This window comes from Panthera tigris, chromosome A1 (genome assembly GCF_018350195.1).
Source record: "Panthera tigris isolate Pti1 chromosome A1, P.tigris_Pti1_mat1.1, whole genome shotgun sequence".
Classification (NCBI taxonomy): Eukaryota; Metazoa; Chordata; class Mammalia; order Carnivora; family Felidae; genus Panthera; species Panthera tigris.
The window spans coordinates 102,238,045-102,251,991 of record NC_056660.1 but is presented as its reverse complement, the minus strand read 5'-3'; the positions used below and the strand labels follow the sequence as shown (position 1 = coordinate 102,251,991).

At 44.3% G+C, this 13,947-nt stretch overlaps 1 protein-coding gene across 4 annotated transcripts in view; it reads left to right on the top strand.

Moving 5' to 3' along the window:
- Nucleotides 1–4,562: 4,562 nt before the first annotated feature.
- The window catches only part of ZNF608 (zinc finger protein 608), a 117,764-nt gene continuing 108,379 nt past the window's right edge, over nucleotides 4,563–13,947 (top strand). For 3 of the 4 annotated variants that reach the window (XM_042982900.1, XM_042982907.1, XM_042982910.1), the window contains exons 1-2: nucleotides 6,772–7,091; nucleotides 8,243–9,234. In XM_042982900.1, coding sequence (XP_042838834.1) covers nucleotides 8,329–9,234 — 906 coding nt within the window. In that variant the 5' untranslated portion in view covers nucleotides 6,772–7,091; nucleotides 8,243–8,328. Of the gene's footprint in view, nucleotides 4,735–6,771; nucleotides 7,092–8,242; nucleotides 9,235–13,947 lie in introns of those variants that run through there. The other variant, XM_042982918.1, reaches the window with a different exon arrangement.

The window sequence follows — 13,947 nt, the reverse complement described above, 5'->3', positions numbered from 1 at the left end:
AGAGATGGGGAAAGACACACACATAGAGGGGGAAGCATCTTCTTTAGCTTTGTATTTCTTTGCTATTAAACTTCATCGTAGTCTTAAATCAGAGCATGGGAATCGTGCTTTATATCGTTTCAATTTGTTGAAACAAAACTGGGGTATGAAAATGTGTGAAGATAGCCATTAATCTCCTTCCCCTCAATGGAGGGTCCCTTTTGTTAGACTCTCAGGAGATTAAATGGAAGGTGAATGGTGCATAGAAATGACCTGAGACGTTAACACAGCTGTGTTACACAATGTGTGTAAATGTCCGTAGTCACAAAACATGTTATCTGAATATCCCCAAGTCTTCCCGGGAAGGGTGAATACCATCAGTGTGTTTCCTTTATGGATCTCACCCTACCTCACCCTGCCTTCTGCCCCCCAGGGAAGGGCCTGAAATGTTTCTGTGTACAGGTCCTCTCTTTCCACCGGACACCTGCTTCTTGTCACTTTATTTTGGTCTGGCGATATTTCAGGACATTGCAAACATGCCACATGTTTAACCAAGAACACTGCTCATCTCTTTTTGGTGATAGTTGTCTAGGGAGGGATAGCGTTAAAAATGCTCCCGGAAACTCAAAGTGGACTTAGTCAGCAGGTGTGAAAAGGCAGAGGAACAGTTTTCTCTAGAAGACCTTGTGCAAGTGGGAGGCTAGAATGTTACCAGTAGGTGAAAAGAGTGAAGACCTTCTAGTGTTTGTGTGGGCGTGTAAATCACCAACTCTACATTCCCTGGAAACCAGGGCAGGTCACCTGCCCACTACCTTGAGGCCGGTCTGTTCATAAACAACCCCACACAGATAAGAATCTTTCTCCACAATCTTCTTGGGCAGCCACAAAGTTTCTCATTATGTCTAAATTGAGTTCCTTTTCCCATACACCAAGCCCATTTCCAGGTCGGTTTTATTCTTGATAGCTTTGCTTTCCACTTTTCCCACTTGGTCCTGAGCGAGGACGTGTCCATGTTGACAGAGATTTTTTAGAAAAGCTAGGACCAGGTATACACTCCCATCCTAATAAAAGCTGAAGAATTTTTTTTCTGATCCCTCCTACACCATAATTCAGAGGAAATAGGAACCGGAGACACATCTACTGTTGTGTTTTTCTGTGTTAACTGCTCGAAGGCCCTGGCCTTCTTGGCATTGGGCTCTTTTGCTCGTAAATAGTGGGGAAAGTCCTAGGCCGGAAGCTTCTGCACCTTGTGATTGGTGCAGAATATCCTGGGGGGCAGGGCTCTTGGTGATGGTGATTGGAGAACACTCTTTAACTGCCCCCTTTACCCACTATTCCTCAAGCGGCTTCCACCCCTCCATTCCTTCTAGACTCCAATTCCAGCTGGCTCCTCCCCACTACCACATCTCTGGGGAGACGGGCACTAAAATGACAAAGTGCTCGTGTCATGCAATAGTGTGCCGGCATCACCAAGGATGTGCATGTGGATATTAATATGGAGACTGGCGTGGTCCTGTTATCTTGATAAGAGACAGAGCTAAAACTTTCTTCTCTAAAATCTGAGAGCGTCCCGATTTTTGTGAGGGGAGCAGCTCTGACTTTCTAAAGCTGCTAGTTAATTATCTTCGTTTCACTCATCAATTAGCTGATAGCCCTCTGATGTCTCTTGATTGCCCCCTTTGTCAAACAAAACAAAACAAACACACGCAAAGCCAGCATAACAACTCTGGCTTATTCAAATCTTCGAGAAGAATGGGGAGGGCAGGAGATGGGGGGTGGGGTGCAAATGGAGTGTGGAGATGTTGGGATGGCAGGAAAAGGGTTTGAGTTAAATTCGTGAATGAGTTTGGCATAAGCCCCTACCTTTGACTATTAGGGTTTACTGAGCAAAAAAGTTTAGATTCAAGGTTAGGTGGTAATGTTAGGGTTAGATCAGATTATTTGAGTATTAGGAAGCCTGAGTTTTGGTTTTAGTTATCCTGAATCCATGCCCCAGACTCAGGGATTTGCTTTTTGCCAAGGCAGTGTTAGAGGGCTGCTTCTACCCTTTCCAGCTTCACAAATTCAGGTCTTATTTTCTGTGCTTTTTGAAGTCCAGTTGGAAGAGCTAGCTGTTGATTTTTCTAAGCTGATATAACATTGGGGGGGTGGGTAGCCATGGTCTTCCAATGGCTGAAATGGAGTACATACTCCAGGGACAGTGGAAGTGCCCAGGAGTGATCTGGACGTTTGAGGAACCTCTCCTCCAAAAGAAGAAAAGTTAAAAAAAAAAAAAAAATCACCATATGGTGCTATTACTATCAATTGAACATTAAAAGAATTTGTAAATCTGTATATTCAAAAATAGAAACAAACATCAGAGCTAAAATGGAGGGTAAGTGGATATCAGGTGGCTAATTTGCCCCATTTTATTTGTTAATGTATCGCGTTGATTTGAATATAGATCGCTTTAGGGAGATCTAAGGACTAGTCTAGATTACATTCCTCTAGTTTATATACCTCAGCAAAGTGCTGTTTATTACTATTTGCAGCATCAAGTTGAGTTCATCGTGGGTAGTGAAACAACACATTGCCATTTTTATTTTATTTATTTATTTATTTATTTATTTTAATGTTTATTTATTTTTGAGACAGAGAGAGACAGAGCACGAACGAGGGAGGGTCAGACAGAGAGGGAGACACAGAATCTGAAGCAGGCTCCAGGCTCTGAGCTATCAGCACAGAGCCCGACGCGGGGCTCGAACTCATGGACTGTGAGATCATGACCTGAGCTGAAGTCGGTCGCTTAACCGACTGAGCCACGCAGGCGCCCCCACATTGCCATTTTTAAAAAGAACTAAATATATTGGAAGCTCAAACATGAGTCAATAGACATTACTTAAAACATGTGACATAAATATTTTTATTGACCCGCAAAGTCATCCCTGAGTGTTTACATCATGAGCTGTCTTTTGCTACCAGTAATCCACTTTATATGTCCATTTGACTCTGAAGACACATCCTCAAATTGTAATTGTCATGTGGAAATTACAGTAGTGTTGGATCTTTAATGCTTGGGATCATGATGCTTTCAGTGAAATTCAGAGTACATCTTTGACTTTAAGGTTTCCACACTGTAGCTCCTAAAAGTAATGGCAAATAACAGTGAAAAATTAAAAAATAAAAGTGCTTTAAAGGCTTAATATATATATATATATATATATATATATATATATATACATATATATATACATTAATTTAAGTATATTAGCTGTTACAGTACAATACTACACTTGTTATTTTATATAACCTCTCTTATCCTGTGACCTCAGAGTCCCATTAACTTGGTTGTTGGCATTCGTCCTATAATAGATTGTAAAATATTTCTCTATTTCTTGGTGGATTGAGCTGGCTAGCGGTCAGAGGACTTTGACACCCCCCCCCCCCTTCCCCAAGATAGGGTTAAAGATCTGGGGGAAGGGGAACTCTGACAATGTTTCCGTTTAAAAATGCATACTGGGACTGTTTAACGGGTTAATCTTTTTAGTATATTTATCTCCCACAAATCGATTTGGTAAAAAACGAGGCTGGCCCGAGGTGTTAATATGGTTGGCTGGGACCTTATTTTATTTTTTAATTTTTTTGGAGCCGCCTAGAACCAGGTGGAAAAGATTTGTTACAAATTCCAGGGAAGAAGTGTTCACGTAGTGGCGGTTAAATGGTTGCCAGCGTTCACACTTAAGTGCTTGTACAACAGAAGACTGGAAACAAAAGGGTTACTTGTTTCCCCACCGCCGCCTTTACCCCCAGATCGATTTTTCTTATTTAATCAGCGAGTAAAAAGAGAGACACGGGGAAAAAAAAAAAAAAAAATTGGAAGAAGGGCAAAGTGGTGGGGGAGGGTTGAAAGCCAGAAGCTGCAATACAGAAAATCATTCTTGGGAGTTCGCGCTGCTGAGTCCTTGCAACAAGGAAGGGAAGCCAGCAAAACGCTCGCAGTCATTTCCACACAGCCAGCCTCCCTCTTCTCCTCGCTACGCGCTAGTGGCTCATTTGGCTTCCCTCTGCCACCGAGCGATCACATACATTATTTCCCCCAAGATAACACAATCAAACTTGTATTTACCGACATCCTTTCCTCGCAGCCTGTTTGAGATTTGTTTTAATAAATAAGTGTTTTATGTGAATGATGTAGTAATTGAAACGGGCGCACCATTTTTTTTTTTTTCTTCTTACTGCAGGAGGTTCCCCATCCCCAATCTGGTTGGAAAATAAAACGCTTTGTCTCCACAACCACCCCCACCGCACCCCCACCCGCTCTCAGTGTGTGTTTTATACGTGTGTATATCTCAACCCCCTACAGTAGCCAAGAGAAAGCAGCTAGCCAATGAGAGAGCCCAGTTTCATAAAAGCTGCTCTCTGATTGGCCCGATGCGAAAGGGCAATGGGAACAAAGAAAAGTCCCTTTCAGGTATAGAGGCTGAGAGCTCCTTTTGCTCCACTCCCCCTGTGTGTGTGTTGTGTTTCAGTCCTGATTTCAGTGTTGCAGAACAAGCTTGTTGTGTGTGTGCACCAGGGGGATTTTTGTTTTCTTTTTTTTTAAATGTTAATTTTTGCTTTTACAAAAAATACACAGGACGGTCTGTGACATTTGATGGTCCATCTTCTTTAATAATAAATTTGTTGAAGAGATTGTAATTTCCAAAATAAAGCGGCTGCAACCAAACACATTCAATGCAGTTAGAAGGAAAAGGTCAACTCGATCCAATACAGACCGTAAGTACGGTTGCGTGGGGAATGTGCGAGTTTTATGCATTGAAATGAGGAACTAGTTACAGGGTTTGGCTTTTGCATTGAGAACAACAACCCAAGAAGGGTGAATTTTATTCAGTGGAGGGTGAAGCATTTGTAACTTCTTCACACAAATTAAGCTTGACTGGGCACTCGGGGTAACTTAGAGTAAATTACCTTTTGGGCTGTAACCCAAGGAGAATAAAAGTGACACAGTTACATATCCTGATCTGCAGTGTCTATTCCCTAGCTCACCTCGCCCCCTCCCTCTCCTGTCCTAGCTGGGCAAGACCCTCTTCCAAACCGAGCCAGGAAAATGGGGGCAAGGGCAGAACAAGCCGATTTCTATCTCTTGCCACATCCTAGTTCCCAATAATTTAATATTAAACAAGGGAATAGTCACCCATTACATGTAATGGTTATAATTACCATTTTCCACCTCCTTAAAAAAGCAAGCAGCAAAAACACCATTAAGGGGAAAAAAAAGCGCCCCACCCAACCCAAACAAACCCACAAATAGAGTAACAATGGTGTGTTTATTACATGACCTGGCTCGCGAGCTAGCAAAATATTTTTCTTTGTTTAAGACGTGAGGGGGTCCCTAAAACCCAAGTAGCTTGGAGGTGCCCTCCCTCCTCTGCTAGGCGTCCCCATCCCTGGCCCCTCGGGAAAGCCGACAAATTGGAGATAAGTTGAGGAGAGGTTTATAAGGTGTTTCTTTAAAACATCTGCTTTGCTCTTGTGCTCATTACATTTCACTCCTTCGAACTTCCGAGAGCCTAGATCTGCGAGAAATGTTTCACATTCATAACTTGTAGCTGCGCCCACTGCAGGGGGGTGGGGGCGCGGGGAGGCGGCGGCGGGGGGTGGGGAGTGTGTGCAGGGGGAGGGGAGAGACCTTCAGCTTTTTTTTAAAGACCAGATCAGTATTTTCTTGATACGCTTGTCACCATTTTTGTTCTCACGACAACCAATTGAGCCCTTGATCCTCACGTGATGTGAAAGGCTTGCACTGTAACAAAATCGCTCCTTTTAGATGGTTGGTTGTTGCTAACTCGCCCATCCCCCTCTCCCAGCCCCGACATTTCCAGCAAAGCGACTCTCCACTTCCAATCCATCAACAATTCATTACTGCTTTTAGCTTCCAAACGCCAGCTAATTAAAAATACTAAGCCAAGCTCCGGGGCCATCTGACTAAACACAGGAGGGGGGTGGGTGAGAGAGGAGGAGGAGAGAAAAATAAATAAAAGGGAGACGCACCGTTTGCTGCGACTATCAATGGGAAAAACTGTCCGGAAAAAGGTCGCCTAAAAAAAAAATTTTTTTTTTGACTCTAATTATCGAATTACCACATGAGTGATTGGCTTGAGCGACGGCGGATTCCCCCCCCCCCCCCCCCCCCGGGGACTATACTAGGAACTGGGTTCCTTTTTCTTAAAACAACATAAAACAGGAAAACATCACATCCTTTGGGTTTCGAAGACTGAACCAATTTTAAACGCCGTTATTTTCCTCACCCCACCGCCGCCCGCCCCCCGCCCCGAGCGAATGCTGTTTTAACTGGTTTATCAGCTCATTGAATCATCTGCTCCCCTCCCCCTCCACACCTTTCTTTTTCTCCTTCGGCTGGGGTTCTCATCCTACCCTTTCTTCCTCCTCCTGCCCCTCCCCCCTCCTCCCTCTTCGCCCCCTCCTCCCCTCCCCCTCTTCTTCCCCCTCCTTTCCTCTTAAGTTAGTTCAAGAAATCAAATCTGTCAGGACGGGCGGAAAAATGCCACTTCCCGACTAACAGGCGGAATCCAGCCCAGATTTTCAGTCGTTTCTTCTTATTCTTTCTTCCCTTTCACTAATTTATCCCGATGTTAGCACATTCTGTCTTGTTACTAGCGGACGCCTGTAGGTTTGCTACATGGGATCATTACTTACTGATCACGGTGACTCTGAAGTCTGGAACTGAAGGCGGAATGAGAAGTTGGGAAAACTTTTTTCTCTAAGCTCTCTCTTTTTTTTATATATATCTATAAAAAACTATTATTCTCGATGCTTGTTAAGAGGAAAAAAAACCTTTGGTGCTTCTGTTGTGAATGTGAAACATTATCTTCCAGCTGTACAGTGACACATTTTTTTAAGGAGAAAAGGACTCCTGATCCGTTTGCCAAAAGGGGGGTGGGGAGGTGGAATAATGTTATCGAGTGATTATTCTGGCTGAGATGTGTTATTTGGTTTCTTCCTTCTTGATCATTTGGTGTTTAAGTAAAATGAGGCACAGGCTTGTTTGCCGAGTGGAGTGGGAAAGGCATTTTGATTTGCTGGCCTAATTAAAAAATGATAAAGGATTAAAGGTAAGCAATGTCTGTGTGTGTGTGTGTGTGTATGTATATTTATTTATTTTTCTCGACAATCAACTGTTAAAAGGGGCTGATCCCTTTAAAAACCGTTTTAACTGATCTTTGTCAAACACACACTCATTTGCGGTCATTGAGGCCACCTTGGCGCAGACTACTTAAAGTGCATGTCTTAATCAGTTTCCCTGTACAGTCAGTGGCACCATATTTAACAGATTGAGCAAGTCTCTGACCTAGGAATACGGTAGAATTGTTTACATGTAATTTTTTTTCCCTCAAAAGGCAGGTATTCAGCCTTTTTTTTTTTTTTTTTAAACACTGTCTTTTTATAGAGAAATGCTCTTAAAGACGTGTGTGTGTATTTCAAAAATAAAATTGTATAAACTGTTGGGGAAGAGACGGTATGTGTTCGCTGGGGGGGGGGGGGAGGTAGTTATTGGTTGTTTTTCCTGTTCCTTACTGGGAACAAAAAACTGATTGCCCAGACAATTTGTAAAAAGAAGTCATAAAATTAGAAATAAGGAAAATTTAGAAACATAATTCTGAAACTAGCCTCAAGAGGACTTCCAGGGTCTGGTCTTTGAAATTGCAAGATCTAGGACGCGTTTAGGGATGTTTAAAGCTGTGTTCCTCCCTCTTGTCTGAGTGTTTAGGCTGTGTTTCTGGGGCTGAGATATCACATGTATGAAAAAAAAAAATCCTAAACTCTTTTTTTTTTTTTTAAACCTTTCTGGACTTGACTCAGATCTTTAAGATATTTTAATGCCTTAAAAAGAGTGATTATCCTTGTGCTGTTGATAAAGGGATTTTTTTTTTTTTTTTTTTAAGCTACTGTAAGATGCTTACTATCACGGGTAAGTTTTTTTGGGCTTGGTTATTTTCTTTTAAACCTGGTACTGGACTGTGGGGACAATATAGGAGCCACCTTCTTCTCCAATTTTCCCTGTACCCCTTACTGACTCCCCAGTATTAATCGTTTTTTATTCTGGTAACACCCAGACAAGAAATATCCGACTTTTCCCCCCTTCACAGGAAAAGGTGGACCGGGACTAAAGGGTGTAAAATCCCTGGACACATTCCTGGGGCAGGAAAAAGAAGAGGAAGATTAGAAGATTTTTTTTTTTTTTTTTTTTTTTTTTTTTCTTAAGAGAAAGCCCAGCGGAGCTAAACGGATGTCCCCTCATCTCCAAAGGAAAGTTCATCGGATTTTTATACTAGAGAGCTCATCTTCAGGATGTCAGTGAACATTTCTACTGCAGGAAAAGGTGTGGATCCAAATACGGTTGATACTTATGACAGTGGTGATGATTGGGAAATCGGGGTTGGAAATTTAATAATCGATTTGGACGCTGATTTGGAGAAGGACAGACAGAAATTTGAGATGAATAATTCCACCAACACGCCTAGCAGCAGCAACTCGAAGGATTGCGGAGGTCTGGCCTCCAGCGGGGCCGGTGCTACCGCAGCCTTAGCTGATGGCCTAAAATTTGCTTCTGTTCAGCCTTCTGCTCCCCAGGGGAATTCACACAAAGAGACCAGCAAATCAAAAGTGAAAAGGAGTAAAACTTCTAAGGATGCTAATAAATCTCTGCCTTCTGCTGCCTTGTATGGGATTCCCGAGATCAGCAGCACTGGCAAGAGGCAGGAAGTCCAAGGGCGCCCTGGAGAGGCAACTGGCATGAATTCAGCGCTGGGTCAAAGTGTGAGCAGCGGCGGCGTCAGCAACCCAAACGGCAATAGTACCGGCACCGGCACCTCCGCGGCCACCGCGGGGGCGGCCTCCTGTGGGAAAAGCAAAGAGGAGAAGGCAGGTAAAAGCCAGAGCAGCCGAGGTGCCAAGCGGGATAAGGATGCGGGGAAATCCAGGAAGGACAAGCACGACCTGCTTCAGGGCCACCAGAATGGCAGTGGCGGCCAGGCCCCTTCCGGGGGGCACCTCTATGGCTTTGGGGCCAAGAGCAATGGAGGTGGCGCGAGCCCCTTCCACTGCGGGGGCGCTGGGAGTGGCAGCGGCGCGGCTGCAGGGGAAGTTAGCAAAAGTGCCCCGGATTCAGGGCTCATGGGAAACTCTATGTTGTTAAAGAAGGAAGAGGAGGAGGAGGAGAGCCACAGGCGAATCAAGAAACTGAAAACCGAGAAGGTAGGATAAAGTCGCCTTCCTCGACTTCCCACTTTCCTCTTTGTGTGCATTTGTGTGTGTGTGTGTGTGTGTGTGTGTGTGTGTGTTTGGGGAGGGGGTGGGTGTCCTCTGTGTGCCTTAACACTTCCTATTCGTGCTTTCTGGTTCTTTGTGAGATTTCTGTCCTCTGCATCCTTTCCACGAGAATTTGGAATGGGGGAGCTTCCTTGGGTGCACGGTTTTAGCTCTTGCTTCTGCTGCTGCTGCTTGTGGTGCTAAGTGTTCGGGTCCCCGGGTGGGAGGGCCTGGGTGTTCCTAAAGTGCCTTTTACCCTGCAGAAGGGCTTCTGGCCAGTCAGCCAGTTGTGGTGTGCTTTTAATAGAAACCCTGCTCATGTACCCACTTGACTCCTGTCCTGGTTTCTCGCCCAAGGAGAGCTGTCTTACATGTGAATATACGCGCCCTAGTATTTCTGGTAGTGTGTCCTTAGGGGCAGGGTTCACGGTCCCTCCCTGGGGAGGTAGGTCGAGGATTCTCAATTACACTCCTCCCTCAACCTATTTATTTTTATTTTTATTTTTTTTTTCCGTTACTTTCTCCAACATAGTTCTGTCAAAGGGCATCAGCCTTGCATGGGTTCCTCTCATTGGTCCTGGGTTAAACCCCAGCTCGGTGCCCCTGTGTTGTCGGTTGCTTCGCCGTGTAGAATGACTGGAATGTTTTTGGTGGCTTTTAGGACTGTACCCTGGTGCCCCGGCCTAGTTCTTAGCTGGAGATATGAGTGTTCTCCTTTGGATTTCTGGCTTGCCTAGGGAGTGGGAAGGCTGGTGAAGACAAGTGAAAAAAAAAGGCTTGGCGGATTGGTGCTCCTGAAATGTGAAAACGGCCAGAGGAGACGAGAATTTGGGGTCGCATTTGAGCAAAAGTCTGGTTAGACACTGCCTTTGGAAAACTTGCCCCCAGGGCTGTGCCATTCGGTGCTGGAGGCCTGTGACTTACTGGTCCAGTGACGGGGGTACGTTGGGTAGTGTCCCAGGACTGAAAGTGCTCTGTCCACCCTGCAGGTTGGGAGAGAGCTGGGGGTGTGAGTAATGTTTCTGTAAAATCGGTCTTTAATCCTGCCGGTAGTGCTTTGCAGAAGCAAAAATTCATATCCTGTGATTTATGGCGTGGCTGTTTGGAAATGTGCTTCTTAAATACTTTGGTGTATTTGCTATGTCTAACTTGATCTGAACTGTAAGATGTCTTTGGGTGATTATTTCCGTGTACAGTTATTCGCTGCTCTGTCCTCAAACCTTTCAATTTTTGTTTTTGTGTGTTGAAGACTTTAATGATGGGAGTACAGGAAGAAAGTTCTGATTTTATGATTTGAGAAGTTGTTGAAGGTCCATCAACGTGTAGATAATGCCAGCATCACAAAAAGCCTGCGAACGCTTCTTTGATTCCTGTGCCTTTGGGCAGACAGCATTTTACAGTGATGACTTGAAATGCATTTTTAAAAATCCCAGGTTTCGATACTTCCATTTCACTGCGTAGTTGCGCGTAATTTCTGCTAAAAGGCGTTCTGAAATCTTATTACTTAGTACAGTAGAGCATTTACTTTTGTTGCCAATAGTCTTCCAATTGCAGTTATAATCTGCTCTAACTATCTAGATGAATTGCCCTAATCCAGTGCTCACAATGGCTGTGGTTAAGGAGTCAGAACCATTTGATTGGATTCACTGCTGCCTGGAATGTGGGAGGTACTGCCCTTTTGCATTCCCCTTAGCCTTTTAATCTTCCAGCCAAATGTTCACATTCAACAATTTTGTTTAGCTGGCAGTCGGAACATTTCTGTATCTCAAAGGCTGCTGTCATGGCAACTGAGATTAGAGCACGGTGTCGGTTCTCCAGTTTTTGTGTTCTTTTCACTTTCCAGTCACAGAGGAAACTGGATGAAGAATGGAAGAATTAAATTATTCATATACGTGCAACTCATCTGGAGTCGGGAGCAGTATAAATGCGATAATGTGAATTACATAAATGAAGAGCAAACAAGTCGTGATGGGGCTGGGGGTGGAGGAGGGGAGAGAGCACAGAGCCTTTAGATTCACTCCACCGCCCGCCACCAACTGGAGCCCCCGGTGTTGGCACAGGGACCCCTCAGGGATGGCTCCGAGGGGCTTGGATCCTGCAGTCTTGGCCATTCTCTGTCCAGCAGGGAGGTGTTGGCTCAGGGACACGGGTCCTCAGGTTCTCCTCCCTACCCGCACCCCTCCCCCCCCCAAGAATGCTTGCCTCCTCAGCACCCAGAGATGGCACTCTCTCGGACAGATGTCACCCAGGGAAGTCGCTCTGATTCCACCAACTCGTGGATGGGAAAATGAGACCTCAGTTTAGGGGCGACTTCCTAATGATAGGAGGATCCTCCGTTTAGGAGGTAAAAGATGTAGTAGGACATGCTTTACCTGACCAAGTATTACAGCACCGAGGCATCTTTGAGGAAGGTTTCTTTTGACATTTTGTAGAATGTTTTCACCTCAGCCTGGCTTGATTTTCGGGGTTCGTGAGGAGTAAGTGCCTCAAGAGTGAAAACGATTGATTTCCAGCAATCAGATGTGGCTCACGAGGGGCCAAGTGTGAACACCAAAGGAGGGGTGTATGTGTGCGTGTTTCTCTTCTGTGTGTGTGTGTGGGGGGGGGGGTTGTTTTTCCTGGTTGAAAGGTTTCACAGGAGATTCATAAGACTTGCTGTCACCGGTTAATTTTCACAGCATGCTTAAATGTCTATTTTTGGGCTGTTTATTCTGTTTCTACACTACACAAAGTCATGTAAAACATGATAAATTGGACCTTATGAAACCTAATTAAATCAATGAGTGTTCTGCTCCTTTATGTGGAAACCACAAGTATGTTGTAAAAGTCGCCACTCCCTTAATACGTGAGCAAAATCAAAACATGCCATAATTCTAAGATGTTTGAGCTATATTTCTATAGCCCATTTTGTGGTTAAGCCACCAGTGACATGTCTGAATAAGTAGATTTGACGGGTTGGCTTTGGGTTGTTAAAACCTGCTTCTCCACCTTACCCCCCCCCCCCCCCTTCTTTTGAAGCATAATAGCCTGTATTAAGGCTCTTCTGCATGTATCCTCCTTAGCCGTCTTACAGTTTTGACTTATCAGACACAGGCATTCGGCCCGGGCTAAACAGGGTACATGGTTTTGTTTGATCGCCGGAAAATTCCAAACTACATAGAAGAATTCTTAAAAATACCCAATACCTCAATAGACATGAAAGGCACAGGAGATCTTACAGTTGTGTCTCAGGGTTCTGACGACTCAGTACGTATTCAGAAAAGAGAATTACTTCTCTGATATCCTATTGCTTTCATTAAGATGGTCCTTAACAGCCTAAAGGTGGTGTCGACAAATGGACCTGTCTGTAAGGGATATCATTCATTTTATTTTATTCTCTTGTAGAAGCCTTTTACACTTCACTAGGGAATTCTGGCACATTTTCTAAGTGAGCGTGAGCAGTTGAAGAACGTATTTTGATGAATGAGTTTTGGGGACAATATGCGTCCCCCCCTCTGCCCCCAAAGCTAGTGCCCCCTACAAATTCTGCTTAGAGAGTGCAGTTTATCTACTGTGAAATAAAAGGGCAGAAAGGTCACTTGCCGTAATTAAAGAACAAAGTCTATTGTTGTAAGACAGCAAACTGTTTTGAAAGCCACAGAAGGGATTTAGCGGTTAAAAACGTTGGTAACTAAGGGTGGCTGCCAGTGTGGATCCCGCCCCTTACTTTTCTATAAGCTGCCTCTGAGGGTGACAGGGCTTTTTGAGGTGGGTGCAGAGGCCATCCTTTCCCCAAGCAAATACTCTGGGAGAAGCCAAGAAACTTGGGGGCGTTTGTGTGGCCGAGGCAGATCACCGAGTCCTGAGCGGACGTGGTATTGGAAATGTACCGGGTGTGCCGGAGAGGTGAAAAAACTACGCACGACGGATCAAGACTGTGCTAAAGGAGATAAATAATGTTCAGCAACTTTTAATAACTTGGCAAATGGTCTGCACAGAAAAGGGAGGGGGGAGAGGGGTGGGGAGTCATTGTCCAAATGTCACCAGGTTAAGAATGCTCTTCAGGTGAAATTGCTTGGCTCCGAGATGGTTTTAATTAGAGTGTTATAAAGACTTATTTTTTCCTAAGCAGCATTTTATAGTTCGTAAATGAAATGTATGCCGAAAGTGCTAAGCAGAAATCTCCCTAACCACAGAGGTGTTCAATAACCAGATTCAAACAACACGGAAAGGACCATCTGTTCTTCGTTTTCAGCTTGAAAAACAAGGATTGAATGGCCGAGATTCGCTCCAATTTTGACTGTGTCTGTGTGTGAGTGCGTGTTTTTTTAATTTAAAAAAGTTCACCTGGTACTTCATAGAAACTTGCAATTGCAGTAATACGAGGAACGCTGTGAAAACACATGTTCCTACATTTATTTTAACCAGTTCCACTTTTATTTAAAAGATTTCCAGAAGCCCAGCCATTGAACACTTTATAATGGCTATTCAGTTCCTGCAGGCAGTCACAATGAGGGGTCAGCTCTTCAAAGATCTCACTCTTTAGTCAGTACCTGAATTATTCTGTCAATTTTCCCCCTGGAGGCCAGAGGGGTAAAGGCTCTTTCCAGGCTAACTCTGGTCAGCGTTTATCAGTTAATCTAATTGTGTGTGATAGCACTTTCCACCGGTGTTTACTGG